Here is a 22481-nt window from a genome sequence, read left to right on the forward strand (position 1 = left end):
CTCGGATAACTTTCTTGTGAAGTCACCCATGGAGACTGCTCATGCAAATTGTTTACGCTTGTATCACAAATTGAAAGATTGTAGCACTTATCTGCTCCACTGATATCAGTTTGCCAACATCAAGCCCTTCTAACCCTCTTTAAGATAACAACTTCCTGCTAAAAAAATTGATACTAGATATTTTTCTCAACTCCTCAAAAGTTTCACTGTAGCAACTAGCAAGTAACGCTCTGAAAAAGCATCGGTGGCACAGCAGGCCGTCTAGACTAAAAATAGACGTGCACAGGCAGTCGAGAGATTCTGCTTTTCTCTGAAAGAACTCCACACCAACATGTCATCTTCCTTGGACCTTTCAAGTACAGAGACTCCGACAGCGAGTCATTGGCTCAAAAGTCACTCCAACTGTTTAGCTTTAGGAAAATGTGCATATGCCTCCAAGGGGAAAACGTTCTTTAAAGTGTGGGGACAATTTTTTTTTTTTTTTTTTTATTAAACCTTTATTTATACAGGTAAATCCCATTAAGACCGGAGACTCTTTTTCAAGGGAGACCTGTTTTCCTTTCCCACGTTACCATTCACACACATTCATACGATAGCAGGCAGACTATCGACATTCACACCAATTTATGGGATTTCTTAAAGAGCCACCAAGCAAGGAGGTGTTTGCTTGATGCTTAGATTGCCATGTCTGATGCCACTAGTGCAATATTTCCGAGCATAACTCCTGTATAGAAAATGCAGGTTGTAATTACTTTTATTTATTTATTTATTTATTGTATTTATTGTATTTATTTTATTTATTTTAATTTTAATTTTAATAAAAATTTTAATTTTAATTTCAATTTTAATTTCAATTTCAATTTCAATTTCAATTTTAATTTTGTACTTTTTTAGTTGTTGTTTTTTATGTGAATAATTGTATTTGTGTGTTGTAAAATCTGAAAACTCAATAAATATATTTCTCAAAAGAAATACTCCTTTGGTTTTCTCTGACAGAGCTTTACACCAACATGTCATCTCCTCCGGACCTTTCAAGTAGATTCACAGCTTTGGTTTTTCGTATAGATGAAACCCTTTGAAAATGGACTGATTCTGAATTTTATAGCCAGGTAGTTATTTTACAAGTCTGTTTTTTCTAGGTAAGTGGAAATGCTACAAACACAAACGTTGCTTAAAAGTGCAGTGTGTAATATGACATCAAGAAAGTTCTAGAAAGTTGTAAAATGCGACGCTCCCTGGGTAACCCCACCCCTTTGAATAATAACAGAAGCTACAGTGGCCTTCAAGGACAAGAACAATTCTAAATTCTAAACAATGCACCTGATGACATTCCAAAAACACGGATTCCTCCATACGACTTGCCTGCTCAATGTACAAAATGTAATATTAATATTTGTAATTCTCCGCTCAGGAGGATATTTCAGATTATTGGCAGAGGTGATATTACACCAATGAGGACATATTTATGAATGAGGATATTGATTTTAGCTAATAAATTACTTCAAATGTTACACAGTGCCCCTTTAAGCAGAAGTAAAAGGCACTTGACAGCTGAAAGTCACCTCTCTCTCTATTGTGAGGAAGAGCAGATGCACCTGTAAGTTTGATGAAGAGGTTCTACTTAAATCCTTTTTGATTTAGAGGATACTTTGGAGAACTGAGTGTCCCTTACAAGAAGAAAACAATATGTTCCTGGAAGGTTGAGCCAAGGATTTTCCACACAACAGAACTTCATAATATAATATACTGATATCAGCCCCGCATCTGCCCCTCTCTGTCTGGTGTTCCTTTCTCAAACATATTGATTCCTCAAAACTATCTTTATCTCGGGGCGCTCTGGTGGCGTGGTGGATGGAGCGCGTGCCGTGTTGGCTCAGGCCTTCGTTGCAGTGGTCGCGGGTTCGAATCCGGCCCGTGGACCTTTACTGCAGGTCATCCCCCCTCTCTCTCTTTGTCTCCCCGTTTCAACTCTGTACTGTCTAATAAAGCTTGAAAATGCCAAAAAATTATATTTAAAGAAAAATAAAAAAATATCTTTATCTCTTGGGGAAATTGCTATAATAACCTCAGGAGAACAATTTTCGTGACTACTTTATTTAACAAATTTCCTTAACCTTGTACTACTAATAATATTAATAATGGATTTGATTTATATAGCGCTTTCTTAGGCACTCAAAGCGCTTTACAGGGTTCCATTCATTCACACAGTCATACCGGTGGTGGTAAACTACGATAGTTGCCACAGCTGCCCTGGGGCAGACTGACAAAAAAACCCTGATTCATACTTTATGGTAAATGGACTCCACTTATATAGCGCTTTTCCCTGTTTTTTTCACAGACTCAAAGCGCTTTACATTGTTTTGTTCACATTCACTCAATCACACACACACATTCATACACCGATAGCAGCAGCAGCTACCACGCAGGGTGCAAGCTAACTATCGGGAGCAATTCGAGGTTCAATGTCTTGCCCAGGGACACTTCGACATGTGGCAGGTAGGCAGGGGATCGAACCTCCGACCCTTCGCCACTGCCGCTTTAGAAACATTCTGAAAGCTACACAGTTAGTTAAAAGCATGTCCTTCTCTATAACTATACACATTGAAATGCCATGGTTCTCACGATCAAGTCACACTCACACATGTTGGAACATTTGCCCGATAATTAAGATTTTCAGCTGTTTTCCTGCATCTGAAAGCAACCTTTTGATTCATGTTTTAGTGCAGCATGCTCTCAGCTTCCCACCATCTAATCGGTGTATTGGCAGAGTGCCACCCTCACCTTCAAAAGTTTAAAAATATCCGTCCTGCAATAACCTTGACTATCTCCTTGCCATGGTCATGCATACTTGACTTGGCTAGAAGAGGGAACTTAATGACCTACTTAACCGGTGGAAATATGAAGGTGTATTGAACTCTGAGATCCTATGTAGTATAAATGTGCAAATATGTTAGAAATCGGTTCATCCTAGCCTGAGAAAAGGCAGAAAGATTGTTTTTTGGTCTCACTGTCTAACCCTACATTTTACTAGTGTGACATCACTCAGTAAAATGTAGGGTTAGGGTTAACAGTACAGCTGGGCCAAGGGAAGACTGAGGGAAGACTGAGGGAAGAAAAACCTCATTCATTATATTATAAGTAGCGTTTTTTATAATGATAGAACGCCGGTTCCGTATGGGTGAAATATTCCTTTAAGTTAATACCAGTGCAGAGCTTGAGCATGACAGCATCACATGGACAACCTCTGCCAATCTTATTTCTTTCCTATGATGACATACTTTCCTACATGTGGAGCTGTTTTTCACAAATCATACAAGCATACTTAGAGATATTTGGAAACTTGCTTCTAGATTACACAATACGTACATGCCACATTTTTTTTTAAAGATTGTTTTTTTGGCATTTTCAAGCTGCATACATACATACACTCAGTTCCACAGACAACTTAATCTAGAATCCTCCTAAATCCGCCTATGTGTTAAGCACTATCACCTTAACTGTAATCATTCTAATTTCTATCCCCGACTTAAAAAGACAAACGTTGGGGCTCTCTCCGGTGGTGTAGTGGATAGAGCGTGTACCATATTGACTCCAGCCTTCGTTGCAGTGGTCGCGGGTTCAAATCCGACCCATGGACCTTTACTGCATGTCATCCCCCCTCTCTCTCTCTCTCTGTCTGTCTCCCCATTTCAACTCTGTACTGTCTAATAAAGCTTGAAAATGCCAAAAAATAATCTTAAAAAAAAAGAGAAGAAGACAAAACTCAAGTGTGTCTTTCTAAAGAAGCAAGTCCTTAAAAGGTAATGTGCGGCAATGTGTGTGTGTGTGTGTGTGTGTGTGTGTGCGCGTGCGTGTGTGTGCGCGTGCGTGTGTGTTTTTATTCATCCCGGGCTTAGTAAGCTAGAAGGCTCTGGCAGTGAGCATACATCTTACCTCAACAGTGTTTACAACTGAACAGACAGACACAAGTGGCTGTGCTTGGGAGCCATTATGATGAAACTGGGGAAGTAAGAGACACAGGCACTGGTGGAAAAAGAGGATATACAGCTCCGGAAAAAAAAATTAAGAGACCAATCTGGATTTTTCTTGAATCTTCATCTCTATATAACTTATTGAAAATGCTCTTAATGGCAAATTGTTGGGGGGAATTTGGTAGAAATGTCGTCAGTGGTTTATATTATAAAACCAAAATGTTCATTCTACTCAAACAAATGCCTATAAATAATAAAACAAGAGACAGTGATGAACATTTGGAGTGGTCTCTTAATTTTTTTCCAGAGCTGTATAGTGGGGAAACTATTGCAACAACATGGTCTGTTTTGGGAAAAGTCCAAATTCAAGTTCTCATCATGACATACCAAGGAAAACCAAAAGGGAGGAGAGGACAGCACTGGTTTATTTTTTGATCAGTTGGATTACCTGATGATTACGTTGAAGTCTCTATCCACAAAGAAATCCACAGTCTTATTTGAAAACATACACTTCTGTTCACTGATTAAGGGCCAATGTCTTACCTCTATAGGTTTATTTAAATAGTCGAACGGTCAAAAGCAAAGTCACAGACCAGGCAATCACCAAATGTCTTATCCTATGTGACACAAAAAATCCCTTAGTCACATCACAGCAACATGAAAACTGTTGGGGTATAATTTAAGATACTGCCAAACCGCAATGGAAAAAACTGTTGTGTTTTGTCAATATGAGACTGCTGCAATAAGCAAAATAAATGCCAACATGGGCATGTCCCTTTGAATGGCCTTGTGTCTGAATTGTGCTATAGATATAAGTTAAGTTAGTTAAGTTACTTTATTAGTCAATGGTTACATTGAAATTTGTCTTTTCTCATCTCCCCTCTCAAGTTACCACACTTCGGAGGGGGTCAGAGCGCAGGGTCAGCCATAGTACAGCGCCCCTGGAGCAGTTTTGGGGTTAAGTGTCTTGCTCAAGGACACAATGGTAGAGATGGTGGGCACCGTAGACGTAATACCAACCTCTGCTAGTTTTACAACTAACACCCTCCTGTCCGGTGCCGGGGATCGAACCAGAGACCTCATGGTTACTGGGAGGAGGAACCAGCGACCTCATGGTTACTGGGAGGAGGAACCAGAGACCTCATGGTTACTGGGAGGAGGAACCAGAGACCTCATGGTTACTGGTCGGCCACCTTTCCTCTGGGCCATCCTACCACTACCATAAACTTGCCTTGCCATTCCTTCATTCGTTTGAGTGTAGTCATGGCAGTCAGGTGAACTCGGATAAACCCATAATTAAGTTCCCAACCTATTCTTACTTCCTGATATTGCCTAAGAGCAGAACAGGGGATTTTGTTTTTGTATTGTTGTCTGTCTAGTCATGATGGCTCATTGACAGTAGGGACATGAGTAATGTATTGTAATTATTATTCATCAAGAATATCCTTCTTCCTTGTAAGACTATAAACTTCCATGTCGACAACAACACTTAAAGCTGCAGTGTGTAGAATTTTGGGTTTTATTTCCTAGCAGATTTTGTAGAAAGTAATTATAATATCCATAAGTACATTTAATTTAGTGCATAATAGCTGAAAAAAAAAATTTAATTATTTTTTTTCCCTTAGAAAGGGTCTCATATATGTCCATATTTCTGCATATTTTGGACCAAGGCCTAGTGCCGCCATCTTGAAAGTGTCATAGTTGGAATGTCATCAGGTGCATTGTTTAAACTTTAGAATTGTTCTTGTCCTTGAAGGCCACTGTAGCTTCTGTTATTATTCTAAAGGGTTGGGGTTACCCAGGGAGTGTTACATTCTAGAACTTTGTAGAACTTTCTTGATGATGTCATATTACACACTGCACCTTTAAGTAAACCGTTGTAAAAGGGCAAATCAATGTAATTCTGTGACCTACTCCCACAATCTGGCTGGACTCCTTTCCTCAGATCAGCTGATGGTGAATTGATAAATGGTAAATGGACTCCACTTATATAGCGCTTTCCCCAGTTTTTTCACAGACCCAAAGCGCTTTACATTGTTTTGTACACATTCACCCATTCACACACACATTCACACACCGATAGCAGCAGCAGCTACCACGCAGGTTGCAAGCTAACTATTGGGAGCAATCAAAGCAATTGAATATGGTAGAAAATAATTATTTTGCATTTTCACAAAGAAGGAAAGGGAAACGGCAGCCTTGCAGAGAGACCGACACAGACAAACACACACACACACACACACACACAAACACACACACACACACACACACACACGGCCGATACAGAAAGGCCTCAATGAGCAAGCACAAAGGCAGCGGTACCCAATCCCGGGGCCAAGTGCTGCGTCGTACCAGCATTCTTTATAGCGTGCTGGAATAAGACAAACAAAAGAGCCACAATGTGTCTATTCATCATCCACCAGTACAGTATGCTAATAATGTGGATGGGATGCATTCTCACCAATGGAGTCCATTTAGAGAGAGAGAGGGAGGGAGAGAGGGGGGGGAGGGAGAGAGAGAGGGGGAGAGAGAGAGAGAGACAGAGAGAGAGGAACAGAGAGAGAGAGAAAGAAAGAGAAAGAGGGAAAGAGGGAGAGAGTGAGAGGGAGGAAGGCAGAGAGAGACAGCGAGAGAGAGAGAGAGAGAGAGGGAAAGAGAGAGAAAGAAAGAGAGAGAGAGACTGAGAGAGAGAGGGAGAGACAGAGAGAGAGAGAGAGAGAGAGAGAGAGAGAGAGGGAGGATCAAACGGATCATTCACAAAGGAAAAAGCATTATCAGAAGAGAACGCGTTGACCTGCATTGCAGCAATTGAAGCAGCAACAAAAAGACAAGGGAACCAATTAGACCTCCACTTGTTTCTGACAAATTAAGATGTTTTTATGTGAAATGAACTGTTGGCTAATTGGAAAGCATTTTGGTGTTAGCAAAAAGTCCAACTCACAGCTGATATGATAAAGTGCAACTGTTTAGTTGTACAAGCAGAGTTCAAGTATCATTTAAAAAGGACTTAAGAGTCAGCAGCCAAGCTAGCAGCAGCACTGTTGTTTTAATAAGTATAATTGTATTAGGAAAAGGTATGTGGATGAGTGATAAATGATGGCAAAAATCTAATTAAATGCTTGTTGAAAAAAAATAAAACTATTAATATATTGATAAAACATAAAAAAAGAGTGACTAAAACAGATACTTTCTTGCAAAAAGTTACCTTATTAATTTGAAAGAGACCGTCAAAACCGACCAAAATAGTTTATCGTAACTCAACTTTGACCATATCTCAGATAAATGTTGTTACTAATACCATAACACCATATCACTAAGCCTAAGCAGACGGCTTTACAACTTTACAACATATAGGGCCACTTTCGCACACATGGATTAAGCCAAATTATGGACTGAATTGTACTTTCAATGGACAATCTTCATTCAAATTTCCATTCAGTCCTGGACTAGGCGTAATCCATGTCTGTGAAACTGGCCCTTAGATTGCATTCATCATATTCTCTGCAAAAAAGTGTTTGGGTATGTCACATGAGGGGAAGTGTAACTGCATTTGCATTGGTAAATCTGTTCAGACACACACACAAGCTGTTTGCATGGAGACAGTCCCTGCGTTCCAATCCCCATACTTCCCTACTATTTAGTAGGCCAGAAAAAGATTGAGGATTTCCCTATACATGCACGTCAATTGTAGTATGCTGAAAATACATAAATGCCCCACTAACTCCAATAGCATTTTGGAGTATTTGTCTTTATTCTTGACATTTCTCAACATAATGAAAAAAAATCTTCCTTGTCTGATTTTTTTTTTCCCCTCCTGTGGCCCTAAAACTCTTCTGTACTTTAGTATGTAGTGCAGTAAAAAGAAAGAGTATGTGATTTGGAACGCAGGGTTGTTCTGCAAATTTCTTGTAGTGAATAAAAACGGACCAAAAGCCTGTTTGGTGACTGCATGGCATCGGACCACTAGTGCCAAAGGACAAGGTTAAAAAGACACACACACACACACTGAACACACACACACACACACACACACACACACACACACACACACACACACACACACACGATCTGTTTGCATGGAGACAGTGTTTGCCTTTCTCCTGTTTACTGTTGGTCGGTCGTGATCGGGGAGTCCCTGAGACCAAGGCTGGTGGACTTGGAGAGAGACAGACAGACAGACAGAGACAGAGAGAGAGAGAGAGAAATAAAATGTTTCTAACAATTTTTCTGACTGTATTTGTTCTTTGTTTTTATTATGACAAATGCAATTTCTAACGTCTAATCTTGATGTATTTTAATCTTGATGTATTTCATGCCCCTGTAAAGCACTTTGAATGGCCTTGTGTCTGAATTGTGCTATAGAAATAAACTTGCCTTGCTTTCAGTACCACAAAGCGCAATAATAATGCCCGAGTGTCAACATCTCAAGATTCTGCTGAAAGGGGCAACATTTTCTGTGAAGTCAGCATGTTTAAAATGAAAAAAATAAAATGGTGTTTGTTGACAGGGTTGTGTCACAACAATACTCAATGGACTAGTCAGCTTACAGCCAAGCCTTTTTGTTTAAGCTTTTCTATATGAAGACGGTTAAAAAGGTGCTACAAGGAACTTTTAAATATTTCTGAAACAGTCTAATGTTTCCTCTGATGATCATAAATGACATGTAACAGCAAACGAGACCATCAGTGCAAAGAATGCTATTTTTATATAGTTTTTCTTAATACCTTTGTCATGGGTATATACACTCACCCAGGAACTACAGCTGGCGCAGTAAAAACACTACCGCTTTTGTCCAAAGGGGGTGCTAGAATGAACACAAACTGAAAAGTTCCTCGGAGCACCTTTAAAATAATGCATGAACAATACAATGAACTACCATGAAAGAAAAAGCTCGCAGATCTCAGAAACTTTAGAGAAAATGGAGGTGTCCCTAATTAAATGAGGCACTGATGAATTTGAACTTTGCTGGTAACAAGCTTGTGAAACTGCAAACAAAAAACATGAAACACCTGACATTACATTTTATTTAGCTGACGCTTTTATCCAAAGCGACTTCCATTAAGTGCACTCAACCATGAAGGTACACACTCAGAACAACAAGAGCCCCATGAGTACTTACTATAGCTTCAAATAAACCAAACTACAAAGTGCCACATGCGAAACAACTAGGCCAGTGTCTCTTCCCGTTAATTATAAAGAAGCGGTGACATTTTATAATTAATTATCAACGCATGCAAACATTAGCCTTGAACATAGAGGTAGATAGTGTATAAACAGTGCAGCAGCCACATAATGGTTGTGGTCTGGTAAATAAATAACAGTGGCATCGGGGCTATTAAGCAAGTTAAGCTGACAACAAGACCTGTTTCAGAGGCAGTTATCTGGTAAAATGCTTAGGGGCCCGGTCGGCAAATTGACTTGATTAAATTAAATCTACTGACTGACTGCACGTAGAGAATGATCGGTTTGGGGGCGGGTTTGTCTGCCTTCCTAAAACAGTGTCCGAAAACCATCCAAAATTAAATTATTGAAAGGTGTATCTAATACAGCAAGGCAGCTTTATTTCTTTATTTGATTATATAAAAAAAATTCAAGGGCTGGTCAATAAACATACATCTGTTGCCTGTTTTAACAGCGGACCTAATAACCTATGAAGTCTAATACAACAGTCCTACAATAATTAAACCCCCCTCCCCCTCCCCCTCCCCCTCCATAGAGGCTCAGTCCTCTTCACAGCAGACCCGGGTTAGAATCCAGCCCAGGTCGTTCTATGCATGTCATTTCCCCTCTCTCCAAACTGTCTAATAAAGTAAAAAATTACAAAAAAAGCTCTCTACACATTTCCAGAACTTCCAGTCCCCACTAAGGAACACCCAGTGATAAGAGTGGACTAAGGGTGACACACTCACACAGATGCATCCTGTTCCTACATGATAATTCTGTGTTCTTCTTGGAGATTGCGTGAGATAAAGTTCTAGAGAAACGGCAGAGGCTAAAGGGGAGGCGGAGGGAAGTGACTATTTTCTTAGTCAATGCAGCAACACTCCAGTTCTGCAGATATGTCATTTGGAAAAAAAAACACTCAGCTAATTAAAAAGGTGCTACAAGGAACTTTCAGATTGTGTTCATTCTTGCATCTCCTTTGGACAAAAAGCGGTAGTGTTTTTACTACGCCAGCTGTTGTTCCTGGGTGAGCGTATACCCATGACAAAGGCATTAAGAAAAACTAAATAAAAATAGCATTCTTTGCACTGATGGTCTCATTTCCTGTTACAAGTAATCTATGATCATCACAGAAAAAATTTGACTGTTTCAGAAATATTTTAAAAGTTCCTCGTAGCTACTTTAATATTTGGAGAAACTGATGGAACAAATACAGCTCTGGAAAAAAATAAGAGACCACTCCAAATTTTCAGTGTCTCTCGTTTTACTATTTACAGGCATATGTTTGAGTAGAATGAACATTTTGGTTTCATAAAATAAACTTCCCTTTTCTACCAAATTCCAATACATATTTTTTGTCATTAAGAGCATTTTCAATAAGTTATGTAAAGATGAAGATTTAAGAAAAATCCAGACTGGTCTCTTGATTTTTTCCGGAGCTGTATATTCCTAACACATCACATCTTCACCACTATGTAAATGTTTCAATTGTTTTTCTCTTCACCTGTTGTTGTGTATTTGATGTATTTGCATTGAATATTGTTTATGTATTGTTGTTTTTCCTTTGAATTTGTTTGATCTCGACGTCATTGTAAATGAGGGTCACCCCTCAATTGGTCTCTCGAGGATAAATAAAAGTTAAGTAAAAAATAAATAAAAATATGGCTTCTCCTCTCCAGCAAACTATAGCTGTGCGTTTGGCTTTAAGTGAATCTCGTGCTTTCCATTAAACTGGCAGAGCTGCTGGATAACAGTTGAATAAGGCAGTTGGAGATGAGCCTTTTAAAAAAACATCACATGATGCACTCACAGGGATGACCTAGTGCCACACACACAGACCAGGGGAAAGTGTGTCAGCCAATTGAACCTGTGCAAGTAATTCCTTATTTTTTAAGATTATTTTTTGGGATTTTCAAGCTTTATTAGACAGTACAGAGTTGAAATGGGGAGACAGAGAGAGAGAGAGAGAGAGGGGGGATGACCTGCAGTAAAGGTCCAAAGGTCGGATTTGAACCCGAGACCACTGCAACGAAGGCCTGAGCCAATATGGTACGCGCTCTATCCACTACACCACCGGAGCGCCCCAATTAATTACATTTTAAATTGTGATTACAATTTTCGACTTCCACTAACTATGAAAATAAGAGAATTGACTTTTACAAGATAATGTGCAGGTCAACCCTTTCAAATCAAATCATAACAGTTGTATTCATATAGCCCAATATTACAAACAGCCATTTGCTTCAATGGGCTTCAAAGTGTGCACACAATATGAGACACCCTCTGCCCTTAGACCCTTAGCTCGACTGAGGAAAAAAAACTCCCAGTAAAAAAAAACCTTGAATTGGATAAAATATGCAGTGTTACTTGGTGGTCTCAAGGGCAGGTACATCCCAAAAACTAACCTTGGCCCATTTATCACATTCCCAACATAATAAGTCCTAAAATAGACCAGGACCTCCAAAAAGATGGCTGCATGGTTACCTGCCAAGTACTCACACACACACACACACAGTTACTGACACACACCAAAACCTCAGCCGAGAATTAACAGGCGTGGGTTGATCATTAGACGTACCGCACATGGGACCATGCACTCAGGATAGTTTAAAGTGCTATGTTTGCATGAAGGCCCCCTCAAGACTGCTGTAGCTACATCATGAGTGTAAGTATAGGATGGAGGCAATTAGTAGATTAAGTCTGGTGTGTGTGTGTGCGCGTGTGTGTGTGTGTGTGTATGTGTATGTGTATGTGTATGTGTGTGTGTGTGTGTGTGTGTGTGTGTGTGTGTGTGTGTGTGTGTGTGTGTGTGTGTGTGTGTGTGTGTGTGTGTGTGACTGTCTATATTGTATTTAAATCACTAATGTTTTTTCTTCAATAGCACACATGTCTAATCTTTCTCAATGCAGCAAAGTAAGTAAGTCCATTTAGTAAATTGTACACAAGGCACATTGAAATTTGGCTTTTCTCATCTCCCCTCTCAAGTTACCACACTTCAGAGGGGGTCAGAGTACAGGGTCAGCCGTAGTACAGCGCCCCTGGGGCAGTTTGGGGTTAAGTGTCTTGCTCAATGACACAATGGTAGAGATGGTGGGCACCGTAGATGTAATAGCAGCCACCACTAGTTTTACTACTAACACCCTCCTGTCCGGTGCCAGGGATCGAACCAGAGACCTCATGGTTACTGGGAGGAGGAACCAGAGACCTCATGGTTACTGGGAGGAGGAACCAGAGACCTCGTGGTTACTGGGAGGAACCAGAGACCTCATGGTTACTGGGAGGAACCAGAGACCTCATGGATACTGGGAGGAGGAACCAGAGACCTCATGGTTACTGGGAGGAGGAACCAGAGACCTCATGGTTACTGGGAGGAGGAACCAGAGACCTCATGGTTACTGGGAGGAGGAACCAGAGACCTCATGGTTACTGGGAGGAGGAACCAGAGACCTCATGGTTACTGGGAGGAGGAACCAGAGACCTCATGGTTACTGGTCGGCCCCATTTTCCTCTAGGCCATCCTACCACCAAAGCAGACACAGTTAAGCGAAAGTAAATGGGACTTTTATATGATTAACTGTGCAGCCCGGCCAGACAGGCACACAGGGCCAGACACCAGACAGCTTTTACCTTGGGACAGATTGATGAGCAAAGGTCATAATGTAACCTTGTGCTGCTACAGGTGGCAAAAACAAGCCACACGCACTTCACATGATTATATGATGACACACACACACACACACACACACACACACACACACACACACACACACACACACACACACACACACACACACACACACACACACACACACACACACACACACACACACACACACACACACACACACACACACACACACACACACACACACACACACACACACACACACACACACACACACACACACACACACACACACACACACACACACACTTCTTGTAGCACCTTTAAAAGACTCTTATGGGCAATGATTGTCTAATAGGCTAAGCTGGGGTAGCTTTAAAATCAAGGGGATGTTCCTAATTAATACACACTGAAGCATTTACTGAAGAAATGGCATTTTGTGAAACATGTTTGGTTTCTACACTTCCTCATTCTATGATCACACACACACACACACACACACACACACACACACACACACACACGCACGCACACACACACGCACACGTTCTGTGCCTTAGCATGCAGGGGATCCTCATTTCAACATTTCTGAACACAAGGCTTTGTTAAGCCGTGGAGGAAATGTCTAACATTTTCAAGAGCTGCACGTGGGAATGCACACTGACTGCACAGACGTTATACTTGTTTATGCCTCTAACCGGAAAACACTGTTGGTATTTGTTTTACTGTCACGCAATCCAATCATATTAGTGCACGCTAATACTAAACTAGACTGTCTCTCAGCCAGACAATGGAAAAGCTAGTGTCTAAGGCAAGAAATGGGTAAAGTCTTTATCTAATAGTCAACATTATGTCCAAAAGTATTTACAAAACCGATATTGGATGCAGCCTTTTTTTCATTTTAAAAATCAACTAATACCATGCTCATGCTCAGGTCCTAAAAAAGCATGTTCTGCATTTTTTTGAAGAACAAATGTATCATATATGAATCAGACAATGGACAACACCTTAAGAAATCCTTCTGTAATAACCTTCAGAACAGTGCTAGGAATGATTATGGAAAGTTTAGTTGCTTTAGAAGTTTGAGATTTATGTTTCAGAGTATTGTTGTTACTTGTTGTACTGTCACGCAATCCAATCATATTAGTACACGCTGATAGAAAACTAGACTGTCTCTCAGTCAGACAATGATAAACTAATCAACAACATATGAACAAATCCTATAGTGATAACCTTCAGTGCTTTAGTATAAGTTGAGATTTTTTTATGTATTTTTGAGTATTGACCAAATTAATGTTGAGATAATGGCCGTTAAAGATGGTTGTATAGGAGAAATATACAGACGCAAACAGACAAGGTTTAGTCTGCCTTTTCTCAGGCTAGGATGAACAAATTTCAATTTTTTTTTTGCACAATTATACTACATAGGATCTCAGAATTCAATACACCTTCATATTCCCACCGGTGAAGTAGGTCTTTAAGTGTTGAATCTGCTGTATGTTGTTGACACAGGGGGCCTGGGACAGTTGTTATCCTGGGGGTAACAACCCACCCCTATAGTAAAGCCGGATGTAAACTACAGCTGTATGGGGGAAAGTTATCAGTTTAAATTCTAGCTATGGGAGCAAGTCCATGGTGCCCCAGTTTAAGAACCACAGTGTTCATAGCAGCAGCAGCCTGGAAGAAAATATTGACCTACTTAAATCACTCTAGTGCTGGTTATAAGCCTTCCTCAGTAAATAAGCAGATGTTTAGGAGGATGGGGGAAAACTTGAGATTTGTATTGTGAAGTTCAAACCAATTAGAGACACATAAAACGAGCAAAACTGAGCAGTTGTGTGTGTGTGTGTGTGTGTGTGTGTGTGTGTGTGTGTGTGTGTGTGTGTGTGTGTGTGTGTGTGTGTGTGTGTGTGTGTGTGTGTGTGTGTGTGTGTGTGTGTGTGTGTGTGTGTGTGTGTGTGTGTGTGTGTGTGTGTGTGTGTGTGTGTGCTCTCTCCAAATGGGGCAACATCGGGTGTGTCCCAGAAAATATCATGGTTCTTAAGTGAGTGTTACTCAAAACACACACACACACACACACACACACACACGCACGCACACGCACACAGCTAACCTATGCATGAGGCAGTACTAGTAAGGTTAACATCTACTACTACATATATACCCACCCACCATATATACACCCACTTCAAAACGTGTTTACATGTACATACCTTCTGCTACGAGCTCCTCCACGGTGACTTGAAACCGTCCTATGGCGAACACTTTTCCCAGGTAGCTGCTTAGCCCCGACCCGGAGCCGGACGCACCGCCGAGACCCCCACTCTCCGACCGCGGCATCCTGGAAAACTTCTTCATCCTTTTAGCGCTTTATCTTATCCAGTCACAGTCGAAAAATTAAAATACAATCCGTGTGAGTGCGTGTGTGTGTGTGTGTGTGTGTGTGTGTGTGGCGGTAAAACGAAAACCACACACACAGTAGTCCACGTTAACGCGTTGGTGTAGTGAATGTTGTTGTAACCCCTCTTCGCCTATCTACTTATCTGCAGTATTTTCTTCTTTTGCATGCTCCACCTATGGTCCTTCTGCACCGACAACTGCTATCTGTTGGCTGATAGTGATACGACATCAAAAAAGTATTTAACTACACACACACACACACAGGCGGTGGTAATATAGTGGGGTATATATCCTCCGAAGCAGTGACAGCATCCACTCAAAAAAAATGGGTTGGAAAACAAACACAGCAAAATGTGTCACTTGGGTTAGCTGGCTGTAGCCGTCGTTAGCATGGGTGGAATTGGCGGTTGATGTGAGGAAAAACCCCCAATACGGCTTGCAGCTAAACCGATAAAATCTTCCAAAGGACTACGGCAAACTCAGTAGCCCAGCAAAATAAAAAAGTAGTAGAACCAGCCACTAGCCTTCGAGTTCGCATCACACGCCCCGAAGATTTGCTCAGTACACTCGGGCGAAGAGGCTAGTTAGTAAGCTAGTTGCTAACGAGCCACCCAAGGGAGCAGGTGGGTTAAGTAAAGTAGCCCAATACCACCAACAACCCTCCACGAAAAGGGAAGGAAAGAGTCCGTTTTTCTTGCTCCTTTTACGGGGAAGCAGCCTCCAGCGAAGTCGACCCCTGTGACATTTTCCGTTAACGTTAAACTTCTCGGGACTCCCCTCCCAAACCATACGGCTGCAGCTACTAAGTAAAGTGGGTGGTTTTTGTTATTTACCCAATGCGAGTGACAACCTAACCCGACGTGGCCCCGCCCTTTCCCGTTGTTGTGATTGGTGTAAGTGGAGCAAGTATGGAAGCTCAACAGTGCCAAGAAGAGATAAATAAATTACTGAATGGAAAAATAAAAAAAAGCGGACATCATTTCACAAATTTCAGTTAGATTTAAAACAATAATCAAAATGAACCAAAAAATAACTGTTATATTTTTTTTTACTTTCATTTATGATGATGCTTTCATTTCACTCCAACTACAAGCCCAGCAAAAAGATATAAAGTCAGCGAAGGCTATAGCCTCGTTTCCATTGGGCGATAGAGTTTGGTTTGGTAACAGGGCAGTTACCCTAGATCGTCCTGCATTTCCACTGCCAACAGTACCCTTACTTGCCTAAGCCTTTCTTGGTAGGCAGGGTATTTGCCGGATAGTGACAACTGTGTAAGTATCGCGACATCATAGCAGCGGGACACAGTTTCGTCCGCCAATCAATTCAATGAAGAAGAAGAACTGCAAAATTCTGCGCACTGACATTTTTCTCAAAAAATTTAATTCAAGGAAATGTGCTTAGTTTTCTCTCACTATCACAATATTATTGTGACTTTGATCTGCTAGGCCTTGTTTAAGAAAATTGTCCTTCAATCTTTGTAAAATATTTACTTTAAATAAACCTTAAATAAGTAATTGTCTTATGGACTTGCATTACAGTTTATGAGATATATGTCAATGGCACAATTCACCCCATGGTATTCTCTCCAACGGCACAACTTACACCACACCGGGGGCAAGTTGTGCCACAAGACAACTTTTTTTCCGAAAGCTATATTTCTTCAACAGTTTATTCCAGATCCAAAGTTTTTATTGCCAGGGACGCACAACATCCTGAAATATATGTACATATTTGAGTTGGAGACTTCACTGTCAAGGCCTTACTTTAAAGTCACTTTGAGTAAAAAGTGGCACAACTTAGGCCACTCTCCCCTACTATGCTGGTTGATTTAATTGTTCAAAGATCTCCTATTATGCTACTTTTCTGGTCTTAATTTCTCATTAATGACTCCTATAGAGCAACCTGACACGAATCTCATCCCAGCAATTTCTGCATTCTCTGTCCACACTTGGCTTTGTGCTTGGCCGCTTTAAAAAAAAAACTTAAATGGGGAAAAAGGGATGATCAGGATTTTTATTTGGTGTATTAATTATACACTTTGTTGTAAAGTGTATTGTAATATGGAAAAAACGGCATTAACTAAATTGACAACAAACAAACAAAAAAAGTGAAAATTAGCAATAGCACTGCATGGCTAAATCTGGCACATTCACATGTTGAACTTTGGTCCTCATGGTATGTGCGCTGTCCCTTCTAAATAAATAAATCTAAATAAAAAATAATAATCTTTGAGCTCTTGTTTATGTTATCCATTATCACAGCTGGGTTGTTGTAAATTGCATACTGATATGTGTCTACCTAAAGCCCTTACATGTCAGCTCACAAAGAAAAGACAAGATGGTTAAAGGCCTTATAGACAAACATTTTAAACCAAGTCATATGCCAGAGATAGTATGTCAAAATCGTGACTTACAATTAGTTTTTTTCCACGCCTTGTATTCATGTATTGTTTTTCTTTTCTTGGCATCAATGGACTTCCATAGGGGCACTCAATGACAAGACAATGCTGGTCTATAACTGACACACACACACACACACACACACACACACACACACACACACACACACACACACACACACATCTATAACTGGGCGGAGAGACACATGGACTGAGCATTCTGGTTGGGGAAGAAGGAAGGCAGGGGACAGGCGGTTAAGAATGCAATGCATGGAGGAATAAACAAACCTCATATTACACTAAAGAAGCAATGTGTGAGCTACTGACATTTTTATCACAAATCCTAAAAAAAAATTACAGTAAATTCATTTGTTTGTGTCTTTGTTTCATTCTACTGAATATACAAGGTATATATGTCTAAGCCATGGGATAGTTACACTGTTGGCTACTTCCTCAGTATGTGTCAATTGATTTTTCACCAGAAACTGAGCGGAAGTGTGTGTGTGTGTGTGTGTGTGTGTGTGTGTGTGTGTGTGTGTGTGTGTGTGTGTGTGTGTGTGCGTGTGCGTGTGTGCGTATGTGTGTGTGTGTGTGTGTGTGTGTGTTTGCGTACGTGCTCACTCGTGTGTGTGTGACAGCTGTGAACAAAGGCATGTGTGCAAGCTGGAGAATCCACTTAATTTTTTTTTGTGTAACTCTAACTCATCACCCAAAGTCACCTCTAGTAGTCTAAACATTGGCTGAAAAATGGTGGAAAATGTGGGTAACTGGCTACACATCCAGACCAAATCCAGGTCATTGGCTATAGTGTTATACACATAGTTAGGATGGGGATTACATAAGCGTGAGATCACATGACTGTATAACAAACCCCCATGTCTGGACTGGACGCATCCTGTTTCTGCAGTGGGGGAGAATGGTTCCCCTATGACACACTTATTGTTGTCGTCTGGCGTTTATGTGAAGTGTCTGCTGCCATCTGTTGGTGTTTCAATGCACAAACACACACACAACATTTTTCATTTTCTGTACCGAGTATGTTTGTGTTGTCTGTCTGACCATGGTTTCTTTACTACAGCTCTGGAAAAAATTAGGAGACCACTCCAAATGTTCAGTGTCTCTCGTTTTTACTATGTATAGGCATATGTTTGAGTAGAATGAACATTTTGGTTTTATAATATAAACTACTGACAACATTTCTACCAAATTCACAATACATGTCTTGTCATTAAGAGCATTTTTCAATAAGTTATGTAGAGATGAAGATTGAAGAAAAATCCAGACTGGTCTCTTAATTTTTTCCGGAGCTGTATATATACAGTACACATAGATTATTATTCAAGGGAGGGCTCAAAATGGTTAGACACATCAGGTGGTTAGGATACAAAATGTAACTTTTAGATATTGGCAGTTGATTACTTTAATTAAAACAGTAATATTTTGTAGCTATAATTTTTTTTTTTCAGAAATGTCTGGATGAATATGTAAATGTGCAGAAAAATTGTCTGTTAATTTGTATGAATTAAAAAATTAAATAAAAATCTAGATATATTGGAAAAATGCAGAGACTTTTGAGGTAATGGCCATTTATCGATGGTTGTATCAATGGTTGAGAAATAGACAGATGCAAACAGACACGTTTAAGTCAAATAAACACCTAAATGTTTTGATGCATTTCAAGAGATAAGAATATTGCCAAATTTAAATATGTATGCGATGAAATGCTGCCGAGGTAAACTGTAGTGCCGTTCTATACTGTAGTTCAATGAATGACAGCCCGGTTTATGAATTCATTCAAACTTTATTTATACTCGAGAGATAACTTCAAATTTATAATTATTACATGAGGAGAATATAATTGGGGGATATTCATGTACAAGATTTCATTTCCAAGATTTGTGTCAATACATGGCACATCTCTCTTATTCTGCTCTGATACACTCTACTGGCATTACGGACACTTTTGCGGATATATTTGTGAGGACTTTCATTGACATAATGCATACCCAGGCCCCTGATTTAAGCATCACCATCAAAACAAATTCCCTTACTCTAACCCCAACCCTTACACTAACACTAAACTAATTCATACCTGAACCATAAAACCTAGTGTTGACCCTCAAACAGCCCTTTAAAGGCCTGTCCCAAAGTGAGACCTGGCCAAAATGTCCTCACTTCTACAACTTAAACGTTAAACATTCATGCAGAGAAAATGTAATATCAGTTAAACTAAAGTCATCCAAAGCATTGATAAAATCTAGTGGCTAAACAAACACAGGAAACATTTAACAGAAAAACTAATGAGAAGAAATCTGTGATATTTAACTTCATAATATTATGATTAAAATCATAATGTTTGATTGACAGCTGATCTCAGAAAGACAACAATTGTAATTTCTCGGAAACAAACGCAAAGACAAAATAAGAATTAAAACACAGAGTTTAACTCACTGTCCCTTAACTCACGTCTTAAAGATCATTTTGGGGTATTTTTCCTCGAATTATTTACAGTGCGAAGAGACACAGATGAAATGGGGCAGAGAGGGGAATGACATGCAGAGAACGACCCGGGCTGGATTCTAACCCGGGTCTGCGGTGAAGAGGTCTGAGCCTCTATGGGGAGGGGGGGCTTCTAACCACTACACAAAAAACCCCTTAAATGACTTCTGTCTATTTGAGTTTAAAGAACTCAGCATAGTTCCCAATACAACTAAGGCTGACTCCAGCATAGAGCGGCTGAGTGAATGTGGTCTGGACTCTGTCTCTATGGGGAGGGGGGGCCTCTAACCACAACACAACGGAGCCCCCCCTTAAATGACTTCTGTCTATTTGAGTTTACAGAACTCAGCATTATCCCCAACATAATTAAGATTGACTCCAGCATAGAGAGGCTGAGTGAATGTGGTCTGGACTCTGTGTAGGAGAGTCATGGTTTCAGAGACGCTGTAGAAGGACAGAACACCTGCACTGTGATCCAGGTACACTCCTATTCTGGAGGACTGAGAACCTGAGACAGGAGTTTGGACATTGTTGAACCAAAATTTAAAACTGTTTTGAGAACAATCTAACAACCAGGATTCATCATTTTGTCCAAATCCACGTCCGTTCATCCTCCCTGCTCTGCTGATATTGTTGTATGCAACTGCTACACCAACTCCTCTCCCTCTCCATTCCACCTCCCAGTAACGACGTCCAGTCAGACTCTCTGTACTCAGGACCTGCCACCAGTCAGTGAATCTGTCTGGATGGTTAGAATAACACTGTGATTGTCCCATTGCTGTAGCCTTTCTTTTCCCCTCAGATAATAACAGATACATTCGTGCTGTGTTTGGATCCAGTGTGATGTCATGTGAATAAATTAAGAAGTCGGCTCTGATCTTGGGCTCTGATTGTGGTTGAGGCAGTAAAACATCCAAGTCAGTCACTGTCACGTCCTGTGGTTTCTCTCTGGCTTCTGACACAGTCGCTGTCAGTGAGATGTTTGTCCATGTCTCTCTCAGGACGTCCTGTAGTTTATCTCTGGCTTTTGACACAGCCGCTGTCACGTCCTCAAAGTATCTCAGAGGACGGATGTGGATGCTGGATGTAGATTCACTGAGTGCTGACAGTGCCGGGTAGTCGTGTAGAAACTGGTTGTGATCCTCTGTGTGTGAGAGGGTCTTCAGCTCAGCGTCTTTCCTCTTCAGCTCAGCGATCTCCTGCTCCAGCTTCTCCTGAAGATCTTTGACTCGACTCACTTCAGTTTCCTGCTTTGCTCTGACCTGCTGCTTCACATCAGAGCTTCTTTTCTGGATGAGACGGATCAGCTCGGTGAAGGTCTTCTCACTGTGCTCCACTGCTTTATCAGCAGAGCCATTGATAGCCTTCACCTCCTGTTGAAGCAGCTTCACATCTTTCTCTCGGTCCTGGATTCTCCCCTGGATGTTCTGTCGACTCACATCGAGCTCTTTCTGCCTCTCAGTCCGTTCTGCTGCAGCTGACACTGTGTCGTGGCCTTTGTGTTCATCCAGAGAGCAGAGATAACAGATAGACTGCTGATCAGTGCGGCAGAAAATCTTCATCACCTCATCATGACTGGAGCAGATGTTCTCCTGGAGCTTCTTGGAGGGCTCCACCAGCTTGTGTTTCTTTAATTGAGCCACGTCGTAATGACGCTGGAGGTGTTTCTCACAGTAAGAGACCAGACACACCAGACAGGACTTGAGGGCTTTCAGTTTTCTCCCAGTGCAGACGTCACAGGCCACATCTTCAGGTCCAGCATAGCAGAGATCAGCAAGAGCAGCTTGGAGTCCAGTCTTCTTCAGTTCCTCCACTAAAACTGCTAACATGCTGCTTTTCACTAACACAGGCCTCGGATCGAAGGCCTGCCTACACTGAGGGCAGCTGTAGGTTTTCTTTTGATCCTTTTCATCCCAGAAGTCTGTGATACAGTCCATGCAGTAGCTGTGTCCACAGGGAATAGTCACCGGATCCTTCAGTAGATCCAGACAAATAGAACAGCAAATTATGCCGCGGTCGAGCTGAGGTCCTTTCTGCGCCATTTCACCTCTCTGTGTCAGCGAGTGTCTGAGTTTTTTTTCACTAGAAACAAAACTTAGTTTGAGCTCTGATCTGAACAACATGTGTGTGTGCAGTGAATGGGGCCTGCACTTCCCCACACGTTGGCTACACCCATAGATCTAAAGGGGAGGGAACAAGGAAATGTGTACAGAGTGCAGCGGGCTGTTTTTTAGAGCGGGGACTAGAGGGAGAGTTTATCAAGCTCTGCTTCATTCCAGGAAGAGGAGCGGCTTTAGGAGAGAGATACCGTGTGTTTAACACTTGTTTATCCTAGAGATCATTTGGAAATACATCAGATCATGCCTCATACCTTTGGTGAATGTGGACAAGTTTCTACATTCCTAGTTAAAGTAACTGGGGGAAA

General features: G+C 40.9%; 2 protein-coding genes across 2 annotated transcripts in view; both read right to left on the bottom strand.

The window, feature by feature from the left end:
- The window catches only part of bmp2k (BMP2 inducible kinase), a 73286-nt gene extending 57350 nt beyond the window's left edge, over positions 1-15936 (bottom strand). The window contains exon 1 of the mRNA XM_080042948.1: positions 14973-15936. Within this exon, the coding sequence (XP_079899074.1) occupies positions 14973-15117 (145 nt within the window). The 5' untranslated portion in view covers positions 15118-15936. The remainder of the gene's footprint in view (positions 1-14972) is intronic.
- Positions 15937-19386: 3450 nt separating this feature from the next.
- On the bottom strand, positions 19387-22134 carry LOC307262178 (tripartite motif-containing protein 16-like). Its single transcript, XM_080042960.1, has one exon. It carries the CDS (start codon positions 22096-22098, stop codon positions 20383-20385), a length of 1716 nt encoding a protein of 571 aa, XP_079899086.1. The 5' UTR covers positions 22099-22134; the 3' UTR covers positions 19387-20382.
- Positions 22135-22481: the final 347 nt, after the last annotated feature.

The sequence above is a fragment of the Ammodytes marinus genome (assembly GCF_949987685.1).
Source record: "Ammodytes marinus genome assembly, chromosome: 2".
Classification (NCBI taxonomy): Eukaryota; Metazoa; Chordata; class Actinopteri; order Uranoscopiformes; family Ammodytidae; genus Ammodytes; species Ammodytes marinus.